The sequence below is a fragment of the Pseudorca crassidens genome, chromosome 11, assembly GCF_039906515.1.
Source record: "Pseudorca crassidens isolate mPseCra1 chromosome 11, mPseCra1.hap1, whole genome shotgun sequence".
Lineage (NCBI taxonomy): Eukaryota > Metazoa > Chordata > Mammalia > Artiodactyla > Delphinidae > Pseudorca > Pseudorca crassidens.
The window spans coordinates 2,646,348-2,669,971 of record NC_090306.1 but is presented as its reverse complement, the minus strand read 5'-3'; the positions used below and the strand labels follow the sequence as shown (position 1 = coordinate 2,669,971).

Here is a 23,624-nt window from a genome sequence, read left to right as displayed (position 1 = left end):
GGGAGGTGTTATTGGCGTTACTGGCGTTAAAGGGAGTGGGGAGCTACTCTGTGGGGTGTCGGGGAGGGATGGGCCGGTGACTAAGGCGTGCCTGACACCAGGTGATGAGGTGGCATAGCTGGACCAGGTTCTCAAGTCTAAGAGGCATGGAATTCAGGACACAGCGTTCACATCTTCTGTCACTTACTATCTCTGGGACTTTCAGTGAAATTTTTATCCTCTAAGCCTTATTTTCCTATAGGGTTTTTGTACTAAATAAAATCATCTATATTTCATTTACTATAAATATAAGTATATGCCCGACACGTAAACGTTAAGGTTACATTAATAATAGTTCCTCTTGCATCACGTTCTCTGGGGTGTCACGGCTGGAAAGGAAAGGCCGTGTCTTTGCTGTCAGAGATTCTGGTTTGCCTTAGAGACTCTCTCCCAGGTGACAGTCCCTGGCTTCATCCCTGACTGTGCCACCTCGGGTTTCTGGTGGCATCCAGGCCCTGCTGGCATCCAGCCATGGCAGCTTTGCTCTGCGGAGCCCACATGACTGGCTCTCGGGTGCACTCCAAGGTCAGAGCCTTGCTTTTTCATCCCAGGACTCCGTGCTGGTTCCTGGCCTTTGTGGAGCCGTGCCCGGGTGTCATGACCTCCTGTTCCCTGGACAACCTGCTGTTCTCTAGTGGGACAAGGGCTCTGTCTCTGCTCAGCTCCTCTGGGGTTCACCACCTTTCTCTCTACAGACGCTGAGCTTCTTAGCAGATCGTCTGCTAAGGATCTGCAGATCTTTGGGTCCTTTACACCTATGGAGCCTGTGGGACCAGCCCTCCTGGCTCGTCCTTGAACCCCACCTTCCTACAGCCCTTGAGGGTACAGGCCTTCCCCTCTTGCAAAGTGCGTCTTAGGGCAGGTGGGAGCCCTTTCCAGCAGAGCCCTGCCCAAGCTGGAGATGGAGCTTCAGAAACACCACGTTCATTGCACCCCCTCCCCACCATGCCTCCACTTCTCTCTTGGGCATTACTCTCAGCCCGGCCTCTCCTCTGACACCCGTCCTCCCCATCTCAGTAAGCGCAACTCCAGCCTTCCAACGGCCAGGGCAGAAATCCTGAATCATTCTTGATTCCTCTCCCCATGTCCAGTCCCTCAGCTGAAACTTCACAATCTATCCAAAATCTGTCTGAGCAGCCAGGGGCTGCCTTTGCCCCTTGTGTGAATGTCCCTGTGGACCACGTGACACATCAGCAAGAGAATCAGACCAGAGATCAGGAGAAACGAATGCAAGTTTCACATCTGCAGTGCTGTGATGGATCATAAACTAATGAGCTGCAATGGGTTAATTGCTTGTTGTGTTCCAAGCACTAAGTCCTTAACATGGATTATCTTATTCACTGTGTGACTTCACTTCTGTTTCCTGATCTCTAAAGAAGAGGACAACAGTTCACAGGGAGTTGGTGAGGATGCAGGGAAATAATATAGGTGAGAGTTTAAAAAAAAAAAAAAAAGCAGCAAGGGGGGCTTCCCTGGTGGCGCAGTGGTTAAGAACCCGCCTGCCAATGCAGGGGACACAGGTTCGAGCCCTGGTCCGGGAAGATCCCACATGCCGCGGAGCAACTAAGCCCTTGCGCCACAACTACTGAGCCCATGTGCTACAACTCCTGAGCCCATGTGCCACAACTACTGAAGCCCACGTGCCTAGAGCCCGTGCTCCACAACAAGAGAAGCCACAGCAATGAGAAGCCCGTGCACTGCAACGAAGAGTAGCCCTCGCTCGCCGCAACTAGAGAAAAGCCCACGCAGCAGTGAAGACCCAACGCAGCCAAAAATAAAATAAATTAATTTAAAAAAAAGTATCATCGGGCTTCCCTGGTGGCGCAGTGGTTGAGAGTCCGCCTGCCGATGAAGGGGACACGGGTTCGTGCCCCGGTCCGGGAAGATCCCACATGCTGCGGAGCGGCTGGGCCCGTGAGCCATGGCCGCTGAGCCTGCGCGTCTGGAGCCTGTGCTCCGCAACGGGAGAGGCCGCGACAGAGAGAGGCCCGTGTACCGCAAAAAAAAAAAGTATCATCTGAAATAAAAAAAAGAAAGCACCAAGGGCTGTACTTATGCTGTATTTTCACCAAAGAGCCAAAGAGATGCTCTCCAGGCCTTTGAAGAGTCCACATAGCACAGAGGAGAGATGTTGGCAGAGTTCCGGCTGATGGTGAATTTGATAGCCCAGCTTTGTGAGGGCAGAACGTGAGGCCCACGGTGGTGCTTTATCTGTCACCTGAGATCGGGGTGTCTGTCTCCTGGCACAAATGTGACACCTGTTGCAGGAGAAAGGGGCCCTGGCAGCTGGCGCTCTGGCCAGGAGCAGGAGTTCACTTACCCGAGGGCAGGTGACAAGTGTCAATAGTTAAATCAGCACATTCTTTAGCTCCTGGTTCCCCCAGGGGGCTAAGTGGGGCCAGGGTACCTCTGGCAGGGTTAACACAGTGGAAAAGCTCCACACCGTGCCTGACGCCTGCTATGCACTCAGTGAATATTAACGGGCTTGGGAGGATAGGTGGGTGACGGGAGGGGCGCAGAGAACAGCCGGGCAGCAGAGAGGAAGTGCTGTCTGTTACCCCCACCACTGAGTCGCTGCTGCCTATGGTCGTCTTGCTTCTCTGCCCAGAGGAGAGAGGCGGCGACTGGCCGTTTCCGGTTTTTATAAAATTCTCGAGGTGCTGGGACTCACATCTTCTGACGCCCAGGTCCAAAACCCTGAACTCAGACATTGTTGGGGGACGGGGTGCTAGTTGTGTCTGACACGCACAGTATTTAGTCCTCACGGCAGGGGCAGGGGTCTTATCTCCACCAGCCAGAGAGATAAGACCGGAGAGGTTCAGTTACTTGCTCAAGCGGTTACCATTTATAATGGTGGCCATCCATGGAGAGCTTCCTGACTCCAAGCCTTCTTGTCTTTTCCACACTGTGAAGTCTGCCAAGGGCGTTTCCTGCTCCTTGAATTGCTAAAGGCTGGGCTGTTGACTGTCTCAGCTCCAAGTAATTTCAAAGCCATCCAGACGCACCTGTGACCTGGGCAGGGCCTGGTTAGGTTTAACCCCCGACATCCCCTCCGTTCTGTGGATTTGTCCTTGTTTACTGGCAGAGCCACCTGTTACCCTCTTTTAAAGAGAAATAGAGCCAGGCACAAGTTAAAGGTGATGGACAGGTTTGATTCGGTACTACCACAGTGTGGGAAAGAGACCGAGGTATCGAGCTGAGCTCAGTTCCAAGGCAGCCAGGGATTCACAGCCCACAAGCAGCGCGATGGGTCAGTGGATGGAGAATTGCCAGGAGGAGACATCAGGGTGGGGGCTTCTTGCTAGCCCAGCCTAGCAGCATCCTGGCTACCTGATTGGGTTCAGGTATCAAGCGTGGAGGGTTTTGTAAACAGAGTTAACAGGATTCTTCCTAAAATCTGGGCTGGGCGGGCCAAGGACAGGGCCCAAGGACTACGGCCTAGTCGAAAAGAGTGCTCAGAGGAGCCCTTCCGAAGTTTGGTCCAGGAGACAGTGTTCCTTGTCACTTCCCAGTAAATGCAAGGACACGGCATAGTGAAGACCACGGGAAGAGTCCATTGACCTTGGGGTGACCTGTCTCACTTTCCAGGAGTCAAAGAATTTGGCTGGCACTGAAAACTAGTGTGTGGGAAAGAACGTGCCTGGGAGACACGCTGGAACTCTCTCGGATGTGGCAAATTGAATTTTTTTTTTTTTTTTTTGCGGTACGCAGGCCTCTCACTGCTGTGGCCTCTCCCGTTGCGGAGCACAGGCTCCGGACGCGCAGGCTCAGCGGCCATGGCTCACGGGCCCAGCCGCTCCGCGGCACGTGGGATCTTCCCAGACCGGGGCACGAACCCATGTCCCCTGCATCGGCAGGCGACTCTCAACCACTGCGCCACCAGGGAAGCCCGGCAAATTGAATTTTTAGGGTTATATCCTCACAACCTTGTCTACAAGTAGGTCGTTTTCAGCCACAGAGCAAAGTCAAGGAAGAGGTGACCCAGTCGTTGAGGCAGAAGCAAGGCAGCGCCTCCCCTCCCCTCCCACAGTACGACTCACTTGTCCCCCAGGCCCCTGAGCCTCCAGCTACTAACCCACAGTCCCCAGGGCCTGGGCAGGGATGGGGCTCCTTTGATAGCAGTGTCTTAGGCTGGTTAGCGCAGGAACACCAGGCAGGAAGGTAGGGCTGGGTCTGGGAACATTCTTTCTCTTTCTATCTCCCTCCCTCCCTCCCCCTCACGTCACCGCACTGGCTCCTGGATCCTCTTCCCCAGAACATCTCTCTGTGTCGAACTAGTCTGACCTGTTTCTGCCTGCCCGCTGGCCAGCCATGGAAACAGCAGAGACCTTGATGGCAGCAGGATAAACCTGCGGAAGTCCCGATAAACATAACACGAGTGGACGGTTCATGTCTGCGCAGAAACCCAGGGGCACAGATCCCCAGCGGACGCTCTGCCCCCGGGTCTCCTCCAGGTCCACACCAAACAGCATCCACAGGAGAAAATGTAGGCGGGAAGAGGAAACGCTGGCTGGTGAGGCAGACAGGCTCTCTGTTCCGATGCCCGCTTTGGAACGGCGGACTCCGTGACCTTCAGCCCTGGGCTTCTCTTTCCCCATCTGGGAAGCGGGGGTAATCAGGCCTCGCCCAGATGGGATCGTGCCTGCGAGATGCTGAGTAAACCCTGTGGAGCACCCAGCATGCAACTGGGTAAGAAAAGCTCCCCCGCCGCGCCCCACATTCCACCCACCTTCCTGGAGGTATTCACACACACACACTGGCAAAGCGCTGATGTCCGCCTTCTGTGGGCTGTGCTCTTTCCTCTGTGTCTGGTTGGCTGGCTGTGCCGCTACTGGTGCCCGCCTGGGGGTCCTAGGATGCTTCTGCTTCCAGGCATCTCTTGGCTCACGGTGGCCAGTGGTGCCAGTCTAACTGCCGGGCAGCGCCCACGGCAGTGTCCTGGGAGCATCTTGATGAAGCTGTGGGAGAGCTTTCTGCACTTTTCCAGTGGGTTCCATCTGAACTCTTGGGTTCTAGCCTTAGCTTTGTCACTACAGTGGTCCTACCTGAGCCATGATTTCACCTTCAATGGTTCCTGTTACCCAAGGTCAACCAGGGTCTGAAAATACTAAATGGGAAATTCTAGAAATAAACAATTCATAAGCTTTCAAGTGTGTGCCGGTCTGATCGCCGTGACGAAATCTCGCGCTGTCCTGCTCCCTCTTGCCCAGGAAGTGAGTCACCCCCTTTCTCCAGCCCCTCCCGCCGTTAGTCATTTAGTAGCTGTCTCGGTACCAGATGGACTGTCCTGGCATCGCAGTGCTTGTGTTCAAGGGACCCTTATTTTACTTAACACTGTCCCCACGGTGCAACGGCGGTGATGCTGGAAACTCACATTTGCCAAAGGAAAGCCATAAGGTGCTTCTTTTGAGTGAAAAGATGAAACTTAAAGAAAGAAAAAAAACCGTATGCTAAGGTTGCTAAGATCTACCGCAAGAGCGAATCTTTTCTCCGTGAAATTGTGAAGAAGGGAAAAGAAATTTTTGCTGTTTTTGCTGTCACACCTCAAACTGCAGAAGCTACAGCCACAGTGAATGATAAGTGCTCCATTAAGATGGCAGAGGCATTCAGTTTGTACAATAAAATATTTTGAGAGAGACTCATTCACATAACTTTTATTACAATATATTGTTATAACTGTTCTATTTGAGTTTTAGTTAACATTATTAATCTCTCACGGTGCCTAATTTGTAAATTAAACTTAATCATAAGTATGTATAGGAAAAAACATCGTATATATGGGGTTCGGTACTACGTGTGGTTTCAAGCATCCACTGGGGGTCTTGAGTGTATCCCCTGTGGACAAGGGGGTCAACTGTGTTTGCTAAGTGACTCCAGACAGCTGGGCTTCCATTTCCTTACCTGAAATGAGGACTAGGTGGTCTTGAAGGCCCCTCCCAGCTCTTGGTGGCCTGTAATTCTGCCTTACGGTTCCACAAAGTCTCCATCCTGCCCGAGCGTCCCCCTGACCTGTGGGCAGCCCCAGCCCCCAGTGGACAGCAGTGCTGACCACTGAGCTCTGATTCTCCCCCCCAAACCCTCGGCGGCTCCTTGCCCCTCTGCGTGGCTGTGAATGCACGTGCGTCTCCCTCATTCTCACTGTGGTTTGGCTGTTACCTTCCCAGGTGTGTGAAAGCCGACCGGCTCCAGGGCCTCAGGGCACAGATGTCAGCCGTCACACACAGCCTCTAGATGCATCCAGGAGGAGCTGGGCCTCAAATCTCATATCTCCAGCTGTTTATAATTCTGAAAGGCAAACGCCAAGTCCTGGCCCACGGTCTCCTGGCGCCCCCAGCTCTGGGTCCATCCAGCAGCCCAGCGACTAACGGTGGGCAGGGGGAGGGCCCCCCGTCAGATAGCCCCACCGGCTCCCTGGCTCGGGGGCAGGGAGGTTGTGAGGGGAAAGCTCAGCTCGCCACCGTGCACCCAGTTCCCCTTTTGGGCGAAATTGGCCTCGACAGGCAGCCTGTGGTGGTCACATGGTAGGACAAAGCTCCGGGTTCACCTGACCTGGTTCCTCCTCTGAATTGGGAAAGACAGCGAGTCCTAACAGGAGATGAGCTCACGCCCTCGCTCTCTGCCGTGTTGACCTTGGCCGAGGTTGTAACTGTCCCCCTACACTCCACCCCACTTCATACCCACCCCAAGACGAGGGCTCAGGAGCCACAGAAGGTACACAATTACCTCTGTTATTACGCCCTGAATCTCGCGGATTTATGAGGTCTTCAGGTCGTGCTGACCTTGTTCCTTTCTTCTTCTTTCCTTTCCTCAGGGTATGGCAGCTGGAGAGAATTGGCCAAGGCTCTGGCCAGCAGGAACATTCCGGCTGTGGATCCAAATCTCCAGTTCTACCGTCCCCAGAGGCTGGGCCTCAAGGTACGTGGCAGGGTCAGCCCGTCCTCCCTGCTGGCGCGTTAACATGGGTCCTCGGCTTCCGCTGCCCACAGAGCCTTAAGGGCATCTTCGCATCCTGTGTTAGGAGAGGGCAGAGCAGAGGGAGTCCCTGGATGGCAGGCTGGCCTCATGGGCTCTCCTAGCTTTGTGGGTAGAGACGTCCGTCGTGCCTTCCCCAAAGCCTTGTCGCATAGTTCAAGATGCCCAAGTCTGAGCCGTCCAGGCATGTGGCCTCCATCAGCAGTCTGAGCTGGACCAGCACCTCTCGCCTCTTGCCGGGATGAAGACTGGGCTGGTACTTTAGTGACAGTCCCAGTGCTTGCCGCTAAGAGTCAGAGATGATGCGGTAGAGACGGCCCCTCCCTGCAAAGAGCTGGGGGACAGATTTGTACTGGAGTATTTTCCCTATGGTGTTTCTTGGGCTGATGGTCCCTAGAAGCTGCTCTGGGTGGGGATTAGGGAACTTGAGGTCCAGTTCAGCCTGGAGCCCTAAGGTTGAGCCTCTGAGCCTAGAACAGACATGGATCTCCAAGGCCGGACCAGGACCAAACTGCACCCATGGACCTGCAGGGTAGGGAGGGGGTGGGGTGTCTCCTCCAAGGAGGCCCCCACTTGTTAGGACAGATGAGTCACAGGAGAGGGAGGCAAGGTCCCTGCCCTCAGGAGAGCCTGGTCTAATTAGAAAAAATTTTTCCATATGGGAAGACTGAGAAAAGTCAGGAAAGTAGAAGCACCTCAGGGTTATACGTTGGAGGTATATTCCTGAGGGATATAGTGTGAGCCAGAAAGGGGAGTGTCCGTAAGTCGATAAGCCTCCGACAGCAGGGCTGGGTCTCCTGAGCCTCTGCTTCCACAGGCACTTTCAAGGGGCCCCGATCCTGCTGTCACCCTCATATTCCCACCAAGTTCATTCTTCTCTGTTCTGCCAGGACCAAGACTCTGTGAGAGGTGGCGGGGGGAACAGCAGCTACCTGAAGTGGAATAAGCCGGTCCCCTGGCTGTCAGAGGTGAGGCTGCTCTTGGAGAGGGTTAAAAAACAATGTTTATAGGGAATTCCAGAGGCTCCAGAAAATTTTCTTCTAGTGGTTGTTATTAAAATTTTTCATCTAATTTGAAGAAAAAAATGAAAGGGTTCCAGGCTCATTGAATTTTCTTCCTTTAGAGAAGGAATCCTAACATTTGCAGGGGGCCTACTGGGTGCCAGGCTTTGTGCATAATCTCCTGTCAGCTTTATGACCCTATAGGATAACACAATGTCCTCATTTTATGGGTGAGGAAAGCAAAGCTGAGGAGAGCTACAGGACTTTCATGTCCGTGTTAATCCCCAGTTATAAAATTCGGCTTCCCAAACTGTCTTTCATGGACCGTTAAATCCCATAAGATATTCCAGGCAGAATGGAATCCACTGTTAAATATGGTTTCAGATCTATAGACATCCACTCCCTGGAAATACACATTAGCACATGAAAGGCTCTGAGTTCTGCGGTCGTCTGTTTGACTTGGTTTGTTAGCTCAGCACGTACCAAACTTATTTGCCTCCAGAATTACTGTTTCCCGTGAACCATTAATATTCTATGAAACCAGTGTTCTAAGGGACATGTACTAGGAAACTCCGCTTTAGAAAATTTTTTTTTTTTTTTTTGCGGTACGCGGGCCTCTCACTGTTGTGGCCTCTCCCATTGCGGAGCACAGGCTCCGGACACGCAGGCTCAGCGGCCATGGCTCACGGGCGCAGCCGCTCCGCAGCATGTGGGATCTTCCCGGACCGGGGCACGAACCCGCGTCCCCTGCATCGGCAGGCAGACTCTCAACCACTGCGCCACCTGGGAAGCCCTAGAAAATTTTTATAGGAAGCAGTTAAACGTGTGAATGAAAGTTGTCATAAGCATCATCATACCTTTTGTTACATAGGATTTGACAGATTCTTTTTCTTTCAGTGAAGAAGCAGAGGCTCAGGGGGTTAATCACATGCACAAGATCACCTTGAGTAAAAGCTTGTGCAGACTCCAGAGCAGCGTGGTGCTTTGGGGGTGAACATCGTAAATTTAGGTTTTGTATCATGCAACTTGTCCAAGCCTTTCTTGGCTGGGTGCTGTCAGCCAGCCCGTCATCTCGTCCATACCTGTCACAGGTTGACCTCTTCCACCTGGGTGATTTTATTTCCAGTCCACCCATTTGCCGTGGGGCGGACGTGAAGGATGCAGTGTCATACAAAATATGATGGTAGGTTATCTACACCGTGAAATTGCCTCTGTTTAAACCCTGAGAGAGGATGGATTACAACACCGGCACACCTGTACCCGGCGATATCATCAGGTAATTAGGCCCTGCCCTGCCCCACCTGGAGATGGCATTGCGAAAACCATTGGTCCAGTGATCCAGCCTTCTGTCCTTTGAGGCCAGTTGGATTATTTATTTATTTATTTTTGGCCTCGGCTCTCGGGATCTTAGTTCCCCAGGAATCAAACCCGTGCCCCCTGCAGTGGAAACGTGGAGTCCTAACCACTGGACTGCCAGGGAAGTCCCTGGATCATTTTTCTTAATGAACCAATGATTTTGAAAGATTATAACTACATAATAATCTGCATTTATTAGTCATTAGTTTTCTTACCTTTTTTGGCCAATCAAGGATGGAGATATATACGTATATATCTCCATGACAGCAGTGACAAATAGTAAATAGTGATTAAAATAGAATTGACTTTTTAAAGAAATAGTTGATCTTTTAGTAAGTGTGTTTAGCCTTTTGGTGGTAGATGCCTGATTTCCACTGACTTTGTCCTTTTATTATTAAAAGTGGCTTATAGGGAACTCCCTGGCGGCCCAGTGGGCCCTCACTGCCGAGGGCCGGGGTGCAATCCCTGGTCGGGGAACTAAGATTCCACAAGCCACGCGGCGTGGCCAAAAGAAAACAAAAAGTGGCTTATAAAATGCTCATTACAGTCTTCATGGATCTTCAGGGAATCACTGATCCAGTCTCCTTATCTTACCGGCAAGGATAGTTAGGCCCCGAAGGTTTAAATAACTAGCATATGCCGTCTCCCAGCTGCAGTGGTGCCCTCTCCTCCAGCCCGTCGTAGGGACCTCGGTTCCCCTCTCCTTACCTGTCTCCTGCCTTTTGACATACGGTTTCAGCAGGAAGTGCTCAGGTGAAGGACACATGTCATTTATTGAACATCTGCTGGTTGTCACGGCTGTCAGGTTGCACTGTTGTTGCCCCTTTCCTGGCGATGGCTCCAGAGGGGTTGACTCAGTCACTCCCCCAAGGTGGCATAGCTATTGCAGCCCTGCCCTGCCGGTGAGCACGGACAGAACACGGGAAGGCTGCCCGTGGTCTCTCCCTTGACCGTCTCCCCACCCCAGCCCTTGGCCGGCAGCTCAGGATCTCTGAGGCCAGCAGTCGCTCTCAAGCGCAGCAGGCTTAGTCCACTCCCTTGTGAGACCAGGAGTGGATGGCTGGTGGGCTGGGCTTCATGGGGTAACCGCTCTCAAAAGACTTGTCCCTGCCAGCCCAGATCATAAGACACTGACTAGCAAACCCCACCAATTAACAAACCTCAGTGCCAGTATATTCACTTAGCAGTCAGTATACGGTCCACTGACCAGACACTGTCTGCTGCTCAGGCCGCTACCCCCAGAAAAGCAAAATAATTATAAGAAGGAAATTTGGTGAACGCAGAATCAGATCAAAGCAAGTCAGAGTCCGTGGGTGACGTCATGCGGGCTTGGCGAGGTGGCGTCTCTCTCCTGAGAGGAGGGCTGGGACCTTGATTCCCCTTCTCAGGCTCCCCCCGCTTTTTTCTCACAGTTTCATTGAGATATAGTTCATATACCATATAATTCACCCATTTAACGTGTACAATTCAGTAGCTTTTAGTATATTCATAGAGTTGTGCATCCCTCACTTTCAATTTAGAACATTTTCCTCACCACTAAGGAACCCGCTCACCTGCTAGCCATCACCCCTTCACTGCCCCCCAGCCCCCAGCAAGCACGAATCTACCGTCTCTTTAGACCTGCCTGCTCCGGACACTTCATATAAAGGGAATCGTACACTCTGTGTGGCCTTTTGTGTCTGGCTTCTCTCGCTTGGCATTAAGTTTTCGAGGTCCATCCACATAGCAGCATGTATATCAGAACTGTGTTCATTTTTTTGCTGAATAATCTTCCACTGTGTGGATGGACCACATTTCATTATCCTCGATAAATGGGTATTTGGGTTGTTTCTTCTTTCGGCTCTTGGGAATAAAGCTGCCGTGAACGTTTGTGTACGGGTTTCAGAGCGGATCAGGCTGCCCTTTATTCAGGGCCCTGAACCACCACCAACATACACGTTGTCACCGTGGGGAGACACAAGTGACACCACAGTTCAATTACAAACCATCTGTTCCAATGGGGACAATTCCCTCCAACAGAATTTCACCAGACGGGCCTCGGGCCCTGTCCTCCCAATCTAGAGCCACCTCTTACCCTCTTGGAGCTGGGACCCCCTGGATTCCCAGTGGGCGCTCCCTCAAGGGGCAGGTGTGAACAGGAATCGAGTGGCTTGGGTGGGCTTCCCTGGTGATGCAGTGGTTGAGAATCCGCCTGCCAATGCAGGGGACACGGGTTCAAGCCCTGTTCCGGGAAGATCCCACATGCCGTGGAGCAACTAAGCCCGTGCGCCACAACTACTGAGCCTGCGCTCTAGGGCCTGCGAGCCACAACTACTGAGCCCATGTGCCACAACTACTGCAGCCTGCGGCGCCTAGAGCCCGTGCTCTGCAACAAGAGAAGCTACCACAATGAGCAGCCCCCGATTACCGCAACTAGAGAAAGCCCGTGTGCAGCAATGAAGACCCAACACAGCCAAAAATAAATAAATTTATTAAAAAAGAAAAAATAGTAGCTCGGGTGCTAGAAACTCTGAACGGGAGTCCGGTGTGTAGGAACTGGTGACCTCACTGTCCTGCTGGGTGGAAGTCACGTGGTCCAGCCAGGTGTGCTGGTCTCAGGCTGGCCAAGCAGCAGCATGGTCTGTGCTCACACCCGTGCTGGGCTGCTCACCCCTCCTGGAGGTGGACCTGGCTGCCCCGCCTTCGTACCCTCTGCATCTCAGCCTCTGCAGTAGCCCTGGCACAGGTGGCTCGTTTGTCTGCATGTCTCTTTCCTCTGAGGAACCCTTTTCATCTTTGCGTCATCACTGGTACAGAGCAGACACTTGGTGCTTATAGGATAAGTGAAGGAACATATGGTTCCAGACTTAGCTTCTCCAAGCATTTGTTCACTCAGATCATTAAGATGTGCAGGGAACCCACAGGAGGGAGCTGGAACTCTGCCTGGGGAAGTTGCAGAAGCCTAGGGAGAGAGATTTGAAAAGAACCTTGAAGGGTGAGCTGGAGTTTGCCGGGTGGGGAAGAAAGGAAAGGGCCTTCCAAGCAGGAATCAGCATCTGCAAAGGCACAGAGGCATGTGCGCGCTGGGGTGTAGGTATGACCGGGAGTGTGGTGAGGTGAGGCTGGGAAGGCAGGGTGAGGTTTTGTCCAGAAGCCTCTGGGAGCCCTCAGAGGTGTGAAGTGGCAGAGTGGCGTGATCAGGTCTGTCTTTAGAAAGACAGTTCTACAGGCAGTGTGAGGAGTCAGTGGTGGGAGATGCCTCCATCCGGTTGGGAGGCTCTGGGAGCCCAGCGAGGCCTGGCAGGGACCCTGTGGTGGGTGGAAGGCAGTGGACGTGGTGGGTGAGCACCCACCAGGCTGCATCCGCACCCTCAGAAGCCCTCCCACTTCCACAGGGTTCATTGCTGTGTGTCCTTAGGGGCTCAGTTTACCTCTCTGGGCCTCAGTATTCTCACCTCTAAAATGAGAGGGTTCAGGGGACTTCCCTGGTGGTCCCATGGTTAGGACTCTGAGCTTCCACTGCATGGGGCGCAGGTTCGATCCCTGGTCGGGGAGCTAAGATCCCGCATGCCGTGTGGCGTGGCCAAAAAATAGAAAGAAATAAAATAAAAAATAAAATGAGAGGGTTCAACAGGTATTTTCTCCACTGCTTGTAGGCAGAAGTTTCCAATCCGTCTTTGGCCGTGGGCGTGTTCTGGGCGTGGGAGTAACCAGTACTCTTCCCTGGGCCTTAGCCCTGCTGGATGGTGGAGAGAGGGGGCAGAGGGCAGTGCTGACAAGCCAGAGTCCCATGTCCTTGCCTGACACAAAGTCTCCAAAGCTTGGAGGGACACGGGCCCCGGGGTGGGGGTCGCCAGTCAGGGCCTGGGGAGGAAGAAGGTGCCCACTGGTCCCTCGGGGATGGTGTCCATCCCCTCCTACAGCCTGAGGGCAGGTGGAGCGTGGCTGGGGCGCTGGCTCTGTGCTGAGTCAGGGTCTAGCCCCCGGGGATGTGGACAGTCCTCCCCCTGCCTGGGTTTCCTCTGCCGCTACCTAAGCAGGGCCCTGAGGGGCCGTGGGGGGCTAGCCCAGCTCCTTCCTCCTTTCCCTGCCCAAGCCCTTGTAGCCTCTGGCCTGCTGGCTGAGCACAGCAGACTCCTGGGGGCGAGTCTCCCGGGAGGGGCATGGGGGAGACAACTGAGTCCTGTAAAAGGGACTTAGGAATCTCCCCAGAAGTATCACAATGCCCCCATTCTTTCGTTCCAAGAAGCCCTAGCCCGGCCCCCACCTGCCCAGCCCACCTTCTCTCTCCCACCCGCCCCAGCCCCCCACTCATATTCTGGGGAGCGAAGGCTGCTACCCGCGGTCCCGGGAAGAACCAAGTTGCTGAGGGGACGGGGTGACGGGCTCTCCGCATGGGGAGGGGACAGTCCTGTCAGGGGGCCCCCCCCGGCCCCTCCTCTCCCCCGTCATCCCTCCCTGCGGATCTCTTGCTGAAGCCCTTCTATCTGGGCTTCCAGTCTGGGTCTCCCTTCCTCCTCTGTCTTCCTTAAGGGCGGCTCGGATTCTGATATCTGACGGCGGGAAGGGCAGGGCGTGTTTGTGTGGCCTGATTGGGGCCCACCTCCCACAACCTGGAGATTAAGCTGGGGAGGGGTGCGGGGAGTGGGGAAGGGCTGAGATGGGGTGATCTGAAGCCCTTTGTCAGGATAATTTGGGACCTTGTCCCCACCCCCTCCCCTCTCCAACTCCCCACCCTTCCATCCACTCAGGGTCCAGTCTGCTGCCCTTGCCCTCCCCTCCCCTCCAAGGGGGGCCCTGTGCTCCAGGCCTCCAAGCTCAGTCCCGTGCCCACCAGCCCCACAGCCGAGGAGGGGAGGCAGGTACCTCCTTGCTCCTACCTTCCCAGGGCTGCCCCGAAGGCCCAGGCGCCTGGTGGGCATCCCAGCAGAGGCCTGGGCAGCATGAGGCTCTGAGCTCCCAGGAGAGCCGTCAGAGCCCTTCTGCCGATGGGGCCCCCAGACCTCCTGCAGCTTTGCCAGCTGCTTTCCCGTGAGGGCAGCCAGTAGCACGAAGACCACGGGTGGGTGAGGTTTCGCCCAGACAGCTGTGCGGGTGTCCTCTTACGAGGCGGTAGGGGAGGGAGAGCGGGTCCGGCTGAAGCCCCAGCCTGGCACCTCCCTCCTGCCATTCCGTCCTGGCTGTTACTCCCCCTGCCTGGGGGATGCAGACCAGCCCACTTCCTGCATGGAAAGAGCCGGGAGTGTGTATATGTGCGTGTACATGCATGTGGGCGTGTGGACACGTGCAAGGACAGAAAAACAGCCCCAGGCCTCAGGGCCAGGCCACGGGGATGGGGTTCCCCAGGCAGCCGTGGGTGCCGAGGGTGGGAGCGGGACTGGCGTGGACCATGACCTTCAACAGTGAGGAGTGCTCGGGCCGGGGGTGCAGGCCGGCCCCATCTCATGCTCACACCCTGTCCCTGCCCCGTGCAGTTCCGGGGCCGCGTCAACCTGCACGTGTTTGAAGACTGGTGCGGCAGCTCCATGCAGCAGCTGCGGAGGGACCTCCACTTCCCCCTGTACCCACACGTGAGTGCCTCCTCCCCCGCTGCCCTCCTGCCCCGCTCCTGGCGCTCACGCCTGCACCCCGCTTCTGTCTTTCTCACCTTCCCTTGCTTTTGTTCTGGTTCGTTTCTTTTCCTTTATCCTGTGGACCCCCTTCTAACGCCCACAGTGTCTCCCTTGTTCCCTTCCCAGGGATTTCCTTGGCAATATAGTTTACCCAGGAGGCCGCCACATACAGTTGTGGGGCTGTGCACTGTTGCAGGTCACCTAGATAAAGAAGCAAGTGGGAGCGGGAGGCGGGTCCGCCTGCCTCCTGCCCTCCTCGTCCTCCCGCCAGCCCTGAGCAGACCAGCCTCTTCCCTCTTCCCTCTTCCGGGTAATGGTCCCCCTCTGGTTTCCCGGCACAGATCCGCACAACCCTGAGGAAGCTGGCCGTGTCCCCCAAGTGGACCAACTATGGCCTCCGCATCTTTGGCTACCTGCACCCCTTCAGCGACGGTGAGGCCAGCCCCGGATCCCGCTCTTCCCCTTCCTGCCCGAGTTCTCAGGGTGCCCGGAGCACATCGCCTGCCCTGGGTCAGCTGGACCCTGTTAGCCCACCCTCAGGGGAGGGGGGGAGTTTCGCCTTGGTGAGGCCTCACGCAGGACCCCAGGCGGCCACTTCACGCCCTGATTTGAAGGGTCTGGAACTAGCTGGTCCCTCCCTGTAAGTCTCCATCTCCACGGGGTCTCCCAGGGTGTAGAGACCCCCACTTTACAAAGAGGGGAGCCCAGCAGCAAGCCCCCAAAGAGGACTTAGCCTGAGACATGAGAACCCGCTCTGTGGAGGCCCGTCCTGCTCTCACCTGGAGACTGCCCTCATGCCCAGGGGAGATCCAGTTTGCCATCGCCGCCGATGACAACGCAGAATTCTGGCTGAGCCGTGACGACCAGGTCTCAGGCCTGCAGCTGCTGGCCAGCGTCGGCAAGGTAGGGTCCCCACGGTCCCATGGGCCCTCCCACTGCCCCCGGAGCCAGGTCACCTGCCTCCATCAGGACAGTCTGGTGTGACAGCCAGGGAAGAGACATAAGAAGCAGCATTCTCCCCCGCTGCCTCCCATCTTACAGAGGGATGGACTGGGTGTGGCCGGGAACAGACCCGGGGAAGACTCAGGACTGGGCCACACCCATCCTGGGTGCTCTGGTCCTGATGCTGAGGATTCCCGCGGTGGGCGCCGGCTGCTGGGGGAGGGGCGTGCGGGGAAGGGGAGTTACTTCCCGAGTGGTCCCGTGTCCCTTCCCACCCTCCCCATGTCCCCTCCTCCCTCCTCCCACTTGCCTCCTCTCTCCTTCTGCCTGTGTCCCCTCACTCGCCACTTCCCACCCTCCATACTTTGCCTTTGTGTCCGCCCTTCTCTTCCCTTGCTCCCCACACCTCCAGACTGGAAAAGAGTGGACTGCCCCTGGAGAGTTCGGGAAATTTCGGAGTCAAATGTCCAGGCCAGTGAGGTGAGTAGGGAGTGTGGTGACAGGAACGGCAGAAGCCCCAGCCTCCGTGAGGTGCCGAGAGGCCGGCTCAGGGCTGGGGCCCGGGCCCGGGGCACACTTCCCCCCTGCCGCCCCATCACAGAGGTTCAGCGAGCCAGGGCCACGTGCATTCAGGTAAACCAGGTCTTTGATTAGAGACCACCTGGCCCATCCTTCCTCACTTTACAGATGAGGAACTGAGGCCCAGAGAGGGCTGTGACTTAATGAGGGTCACACAGCTGTTCAGACGCACTCAGGACTGGAAAACAGAATGGGTCTCCTTTCTTCCCGCCCTTGCTTGCCCGTTTTCTCCATCCCTGCAGGGTCCACAGCTGGACCGCCTCTGCTCTTTCTGAGCTGCAGAAAGTTCCGAATGGCGGGGAGCCCCTGGGCAGGCTGGAGGGAAGGCCTGGAGTGGCTGGGATGGGAACCATCCCAGCCCCAGAGCGCCACCTGGTGGCCCGCGCACACTGGCACGAACACGTGTTGGCTTGAAGGTGCCGGGTGCTGGTGTTGATGGTAGTGAGACAGTACAGCTTGCACAGAGCACTGACCGTGCCAGCCCCCGAGGTCACCACTTCCCGTGTGACTCAGCACAGCAGCCGAGGATGAGGGCTCTAAAGCCAGACTGCCTGGGTCCAAACCCCAACTGCACCCTTATTACCTGGGGACTTTGGGCAAATTACCCAAATTTTCTGCACCTCAGGGTTCTTACCTGCAAACAGGGATTACGTGAGTTCATGTGTATAAAGCACTGAGCACAGTGCCTCCACATAGGAACAGCTCTCTGAGGGTTAACAGGGAGCTGAGTATCCAGGGAGGTTAGTGCTGTTGTTATCCCATCTCACGGGAGGGAAGACTGAGGCCACCCTGTCAGTAAGCGGCGATGGGGGTTCTGACCCAGATGCTCGCCAGCAGGTCCCTGGGACCAGGAGAAGGGAGGGAGGGACGGGGCGTGTGTGGCGCTGGGAGGGGGCTCAGGCGGCGTGGGGGCCTGGGAGACAGCCCCCGTTCCCTGCCCTCTCCCGCCAGCCTGTCAGCCGCCCGCAGGTACTACTTCGAGGTGCTACACAAGCAGAACGACCAGGGCACCGACCACGTGGAAGTCGCGGTGAGCCCCCGAGGTCCCCTCTGCCTCTGTGCCTGGCCGCCCCTCTGCCCAGGCCCCTGAGCTCTGTTCCAAATCAGCCACCTCCAACCTGCCGCGTCCACCCTCTCTCCTCTCCCAGTGGCGACGGAATGACCCCGGGGCCAAGTTCAGCATCATTGACTCCGCTTCCCTGTCCCTCTTCACAAGTGAGTGTCCTGCCCCAGCCTGGGGACGGGCCGAGGTGGGGCTGGCTTGGCGGGGCTGGGAGGGCTGCTTGGAACGAGGTGTGGAGGGTCCGGACCAAGGAGCAGAGCCTGAAGGGCGCTATGGTCAGAGGTCCTTAGCTCCCGGGGGGTCGGTGACCTGTGAGCGCCTTCCGGAACCTCTCCGAGCCCTCGCCCCAGAGAAACACCCGTCCGCCTCCACACGGTGTTGTCTGTATGATTTCAAGGGGATCCAGAGACCAGGACGCTCACTCCAGATGAAAAGCCTCTGAGGGAGGCCAGTCCCTATGTTGCAGATGAGCCGCCATGGTTCTCGCACGGCTGTGGCCAGAGGAGAGGAAGCGTTCTCACCTCTCTCAGGCTGCAGTCAGTGGACTCCCCGAGTATACTTGTTGCTTATGATTTCCCCCTGCCTGGAGGCCCCACTGAGAAGTCACCACCGGCTGGTGGGCCGTGTGGGCCCAGGTATAGGAGGAGCTGGCAGAGCAGAAGCCCTGGCGAGGAAGGGAAGGTGGGTCTGGAGGAGACCGGGAGACGGTGGGAAGAGCGTTTGCACGGAGGGCAGGAGGGAGAGCGGAACGGAAGGTCTGGTTCACAGGAGAGGGCGGCAGTGAGGAAGGGGCGAGAGGGGTCGGGGGAGGCTGCCGGTGACCGAAGCAGGAGGTCAGGGCAGAAGGGCCAGTTGGTGCCAGAAGAGGAAGGGAGATTGGAATCCATAGATTGAGTGTGAACCAAGAAAAAGGAAGCCCGAGGCCAATTCAGGTAAGAAGCCAGTGAGATGGGCCAGAGGTAACCGAGCTCTTATCTGGGGCCACGGCAGACGATCTCAGGAAGCAGGGAGCAGAGACAAGCAGCCAGCCCCCGGGGCTGCTCAGATAGGGGACAAGTAGTCTTGAACACCAGACCCCCAGAGGGAGGTGAGGGGTGGGTGCTGGAAGCCTAGGGGCTCCCTGCTTGCTGGGCCTGGGCTTGTCTGCTGGAGAGGCTGAGACACAGGCCTGGGTTCACTCAGCTTTTGTGTGATCTCAGGCACGTGACTTTGCTTCCCTTTGCCCAAGTTCCTTGTCTGTAAAGTGGGAATGATGGTAATAGTACGTAAGCCCCAGCAGCTCTGAGGATTCAATGCGTCGATATTTGTAGATGCTTGGATCGGCGCCTGGCTTATTATTTAGTAAGTGCCCTTCCTGCGTTTGTCAAATAAACAGACTTCTAATGATGATTTTCCAGCAGGTAGCAGGTAACACATTTTGAGGAAGAGGTGGCTTTTGCCAACTCACACAAAACTGTGGTGTGTGCTGGCCCTGGGGCTGGTGGAGGGGGTCCAAGGGAGACCACAGGCTGTGGAGGCAGGGTTGGGGGCAAGCGGGATTGAGCGCGTCACATACTGTACCAGCCTGGGGATACGGAAGCCTTCAGTCGGCCCCTTCCTGGCCCCTCCAGGAGGCAGGGGCCTGGCTTCTGGGCTGACTTTCTCTGGGAGTCACAGCTGCCCTCTGTTCTTTCCTCCCTGGGCCCAGATGAGACAGTCCTGAGGATGGATGAGGTGGGCCACATCCCGCAGACAGCAGCCAGCCATGCAGGCTCCCCAGACCCTCTTCCCACTGATGAGCAGCCCCTGGCTGACATGCTGCGGCCCGACCCTCGGGACACCCTCTATCGAGGTACGACCTCCCTGTGGACTTGACCTCCGGCCGGGGGACGCGCTGCCAGGTCCGCGGATGTCGAGGAGGAGGCCTCTGTGCTACCGCAACATCCCCAAATCAGAGACTCTTTTCTTTTACTTGTATGAAATATAACATGCATACAGAAAGGTACAAAAAGATAGATGTACAGCTTTGCAATTGTACAAATCATTACAGAGCAAACATTAAAGGACAAGAAATAGAGCCAGAGCCCAGGTGTGCCCTCTGCAATCACGTATATCGGTTTCTTATTGGATTCTAGCTCTTGCTGTCCAGTGAGAGAAGTACGTCCCCACTAAGGTGTAGGAGTCTTAAGCTGTCCAGAGTGTTTACATTTTAAAAGACGACAAAGTGTCCCCTTCCAGCCCTGTCCCCGCCATGACAGCCGGAAGGGAATTCAGTTACTGGCACTGCACTAGGGGGAGGCTTCTTGGCCTCACTGGGAGTTTCTAAACCTGTTTTGAGACTGGCCCTGTACAGCGATCCCAGCACCGTCCTGTGCCTCGAATCAGGTGCTGCGTGCGAGCTCTCTGCCTCCAGCTGCCCCTGGAATCCACCCCCACCCCCAAGAGTGGTGGCAGCCTCCGCTTGGTGGCCTCAGCTGCTGGGCTGGATGCTGCCACGAGTGAAAACAGAAACGTGTGGGCTTGGGGCCGCAGATCCAGCCCTCGCCCCGCAGCCTGGAGGCTTTGTGGCTGTGAGCCAGCCTGTTTCAGGCTCCCTCACTCAACCTCACTCCGCCTCCTTCTGTCCCAGTGCCACTGATCCCCAGATCCCAGCTCCGCCGCGTCCTGCCCGACTGTCCCTACAAGCCCAGCTACCTGGTGGACGGGCTTCGTCTGCAGCGCTACCAGGGACTCCGGTTTGTAAGTCTCGGGCCAGGCGGCAGGGCCAGGCGTGGGAGGGGGCTCGCTGCCCATTGCCGGGACTGCAGAGGCTGGCCCCTCCTCCCCACTCCACACGCCAGCGGGTGGGATGCCTCCTGGGGCCCAGAGAACCGGCATTTCGCTGTGCCCGGCCGGATGGGCTGCCCTGCGGGGCCGGATGGGCTGCCCTGCGGGGCCCGGAGCCGTGCGGGGAGGGCTGGCTAAGGCCTCCCACCCTCCGCCCCGAGGGTGGCGGTATTTATTAAACTTATAGACAAGGCGCTGGTGAGGTGGAGCTCCGCCTTGGAGAACCCCTAGCCCGCACGGAAGCCCCAGGGGCAGGATCCTGCTGCGCCCCTGGGTCCAGAGGTGACGGCGGGAGAGGCTGGGGGCAGCCGTGGGGCAGGGCTGAGAAGGCTTTTGGTGGCCGAGGCCTCGAGCTATGTTGAAAGGGGGCAAAAGACAGTGCAGGGAGTAACAGGGGTTGTCTCGGGACTGTGGGAGGTGGCAGGAGAGGGCAAGGCCGCAGGAGGGGCGGGGTGGAGGGGTGGCCCCGGCTGCCGCTGCGGAGAACAAGCCAGGGCAGGAGGCTGGGATGTGCACACGGGGCGCTTGACCCGGGCACGTTCAGTCCAGAGCCCAGGGGAGGGCACGTCAGGGGTGGGGTGGAATCCCGATGCCGTGTCCACAGCAGCCCTGCTCTCCGCCTCCAGGTTCACCTGTCCTTTGTTTACCCCAATGACTACACCCGCCTGAGCCACATGGAGACCCATAATAAGTGCTTCTACCAGGAAAACTCCTACTACCAGGACAGGTGAGACACTGATGGGGCAGGAGCCGGGAGGGCTGCCTGGACCAGAAGGGCCACAGAGACCCTCCACCAGGGAGCCTTGGCGCTTCCTGGGTGCTTCACACAAGCACACGTGCACACACGCAGCCTCCCCCCCTGCACCCCCGGCCGGGCGTGACCTCAGGCCGCCCCTCCCGACCGCGCCATGGCCTGCAGGGTGCCCATGCCAGCCTCCCTCACTCCTGCAGGCTCAACTTTCAGGACTACATCAAGATTGACCAGCCTCCGAAGCAGGGGCCGGAGCAGCCAGGTACAGAGTGACAGCCGAGCCGCCCTCCCCCCGCAGGAGCTTAGAATGCAAACCCCACAGCCCTTCCCCCCAGCCCCAAGAGTGGGGGGAGGAGCCCTTCTCCCCCCTCTTCCTTTCCAAGGCACATGTAGAGGACGAAGGGCCATGGGGGACGCTACCTGAACTGTCCGAGGGCCTCGCTACCCCGGCCCATCATTAGGGAAGCTCTGCTGTGCAGAAGCACTGTCTTCCTGTGGCCTCTCTCCTTGCAGTACTGGGGACTAAGTGGGGCTATCTGCTGGGTCCCTGCATGTGCCAGGCCCCGGCTAGTGCTTTCTGTCCTTCGTGTCACTCACTCTTGACAACCCTATGGAAGAGGGAGACCCTGGCTTTAGCTGAGGTTGAGTAACTCACCCCGGGCCCAGTGCAGGCCCCGCCAGGGACCCCCGCTGGCTCACCCACTGGTCCTCAGCCGTCTCGTGGATCTTGTTGGGGAGAGGTTGAAACCCCACGCGAGGGATGGTTGTTGTTGACAGCAGGTTCCGAGGAAGGCCTTCTAGAAGAATCCCAGTACGGAGAAGCGGCAGAGGACACCCCTGCCCCTGACGGCCAGAACGCCAGGACACCGGAGGGGAAGCAAGGGCCCCCGACGGCCCCCGGGCAGGACGCCACCAACCGCCGCCTCCGAAGCCTGCGGAGGCTTCTGGCTCGGCCGCAGGGGGGCCTGGTGGTGCCCCCTCCCACGCAGAACTCCACAGCCCCCTTCCCAGCAAGGACCAGCGCCATCTTGGCCCAGCCAGCAGAGAAGAAGGCCAGGAAGCCCAACCCCGAGCCCCACCAGGCTCCACGGCATCCTGACAAGTGGCCCCCGGGACGCCCAGCAGGGCACCCGCCTCCAGTGAAGAGGCCCAGACCCGCGGGTGGCAGCCCCGGGAAGACGCTGGGGCAGTCCCAGTGGCTGAGTCAAGTTGAGTCATACATTGCAAAGCAGAGAAGGGGCGACAGGACGGAGCCTCCGGACCCCAGGAGGGCTTGGCCTAAGGAGGCGGAGGAGGTGTTGGCCGCGGCTGGCGGCCAGGAAGGACGAGCGGAGGGAGAGGACGAGGGGGAAGAAGAGGAGGAGGAGGTGAGGGAGGTGTTGGAATACCTGTCCATGTTCGACCCGGTGGTGAACTGGGACCAGACCTTCAGTGCCGGCAACCTCGACTTCCAAGCCCTGCGGACCGACTGGATTGACCTGAGCTGTAACACGTCTGGCAACCTGCTGCTTCCCGAGCAGGAGGCGCTCGAGGTCACGCGGGTCTTCTTGAAGAAGCTTAACCAGCGCAGCCGGGGGTAAGGTAAAGGGCTCTCGTGGGCTGGGCAGGGGGGGGCCCTGGCCGCAGGCGCCTGGGAGGATGAGTGCCTGGGAGGATGGTCTCGGTCCCACCATCAGGCAAGGTCTGAGATCCCTGGGGCCTGTCCCAGGACACAGGCTGAACACTGGGAAGGCTCTCAGGGAGGGAGCTGGTAAAGAGATGGCACAGGCAAAACTGGGGCTAAAAAGACACCTTGAGACCCAGATGTGGGCTAGAAGGGCGGGGGCAGAAGGCATGGATGAATGCTCTGTTCTTTCATTCATTCATTCAACCCACCAACATTTTTCTAGTTGAGATAAAAGGCACATACCGGGCTTCCCTGGTGGCGCAGTGGTTGAGAGTCCGCCTGCCGATGCAGGGGACACGGGTTCGTGCCCCGGTCCGGGAAGATCCCACATGTCGCGGAACGGCTGGGCCCGTGAGCCATGGCCGCTGAGCCTGCGCGTCCGGAGCCTGTGCTCCGCAATGGGAGAGGCCACAACAGTGAGAGGCCCGCGTACCGCAAAAAAAAAAAAAAAAAAAAAAAAAAAGGCACCTACCATTCAGCCCACCGCTCTGGAGTGTGCGAGTCAGTGGTTTTTAAGTGTATTCAGGATGTTGTGCAGCCACCACCACTACGTGATTCCAGAACATTTTTATCGCTTTTATTTTTTTTTAATTAATTAATTAATTTATTTTTGGCTGCATTGGGTCTTTGTTGCTGCGCGGGCTTTCTCTAGTTGCCGCGAGCGGGGGCTACTCTTTGTTGCGGTGCGCGGGCTTCTCATTGCGGTGGCTTCTCTTGTTGCGGAGCACAGGGTCTAGGCACGCGGGCTTCAGTAGTTGTGGCTCACGGGCTTAATTGCTCCATGGCACGTGGGATCTTCCCGGACCAGGGCTTGAACCCGTGTCCCCTGCATTGGCAGGCGGATTCTCAACAACTGCGC

The 23,624-nt window shown here is 56.9% G+C and overlaps 1 protein-coding gene across 5 annotated transcripts in view; it reads left to right on the top strand.

Annotated features, from left to right (window-relative positions):
• B4GALNT3 (beta-1,4-N-acetyl-galactosaminyltransferase 3) overlaps positions 1-23,624 on the top strand; it is a 93,239-nt gene that overhangs the window by 62,229 nt on the left and 7,386 nt on the right. For 2 of the 5 annotated variants that reach the window (XR_010947415.1, XM_067756083.1), the window contains exons 2-14: positions 6,851-6,954; positions 7,902-7,979; positions 14,822-14,917; positions 15,301-15,391; positions 15,762-15,862; positions 16,314-16,381; positions 17,432-17,510; positions 17,629-17,695; positions 19,231-19,374; positions 20,152-20,261; positions 20,975-21,075; positions 21,300-21,361; positions 21,877-22,675. Coding sequence is in view for 4 of the 5 variants with exons in the window: in XM_067756083.1 (XP_067612184.1) it covers positions 6,851-6,954; positions 7,902-7,979; positions 14,822-14,917; positions 15,301-15,391; positions 15,762-15,862; positions 16,314-16,381; positions 17,432-17,510; positions 17,629-17,695; positions 19,231-19,374; positions 20,152-20,261; positions 20,975-21,075; positions 21,300-21,361; positions 21,877-22,675 (1,900 nt within the window). In the remaining variant the exon portion in view is untranslated. Of the gene's footprint in view, positions 1-4,284; positions 4,729-6,850; positions 6,955-7,901; positions 7,980-14,821; positions 14,918-15,300; positions 15,392-15,761; positions 15,863-16,313; positions 16,382-17,431; positions 17,511-17,628; positions 17,696-19,230; positions 19,375-20,151; positions 20,262-20,974; positions 21,076-21,299; positions 21,362-21,876; positions 22,676-23,624 lie in introns of those variants that run through there. The other 3 variants (XM_067756086.1, XM_067756085.1, XM_067756084.1) reach the window with 3 other exon arrangements.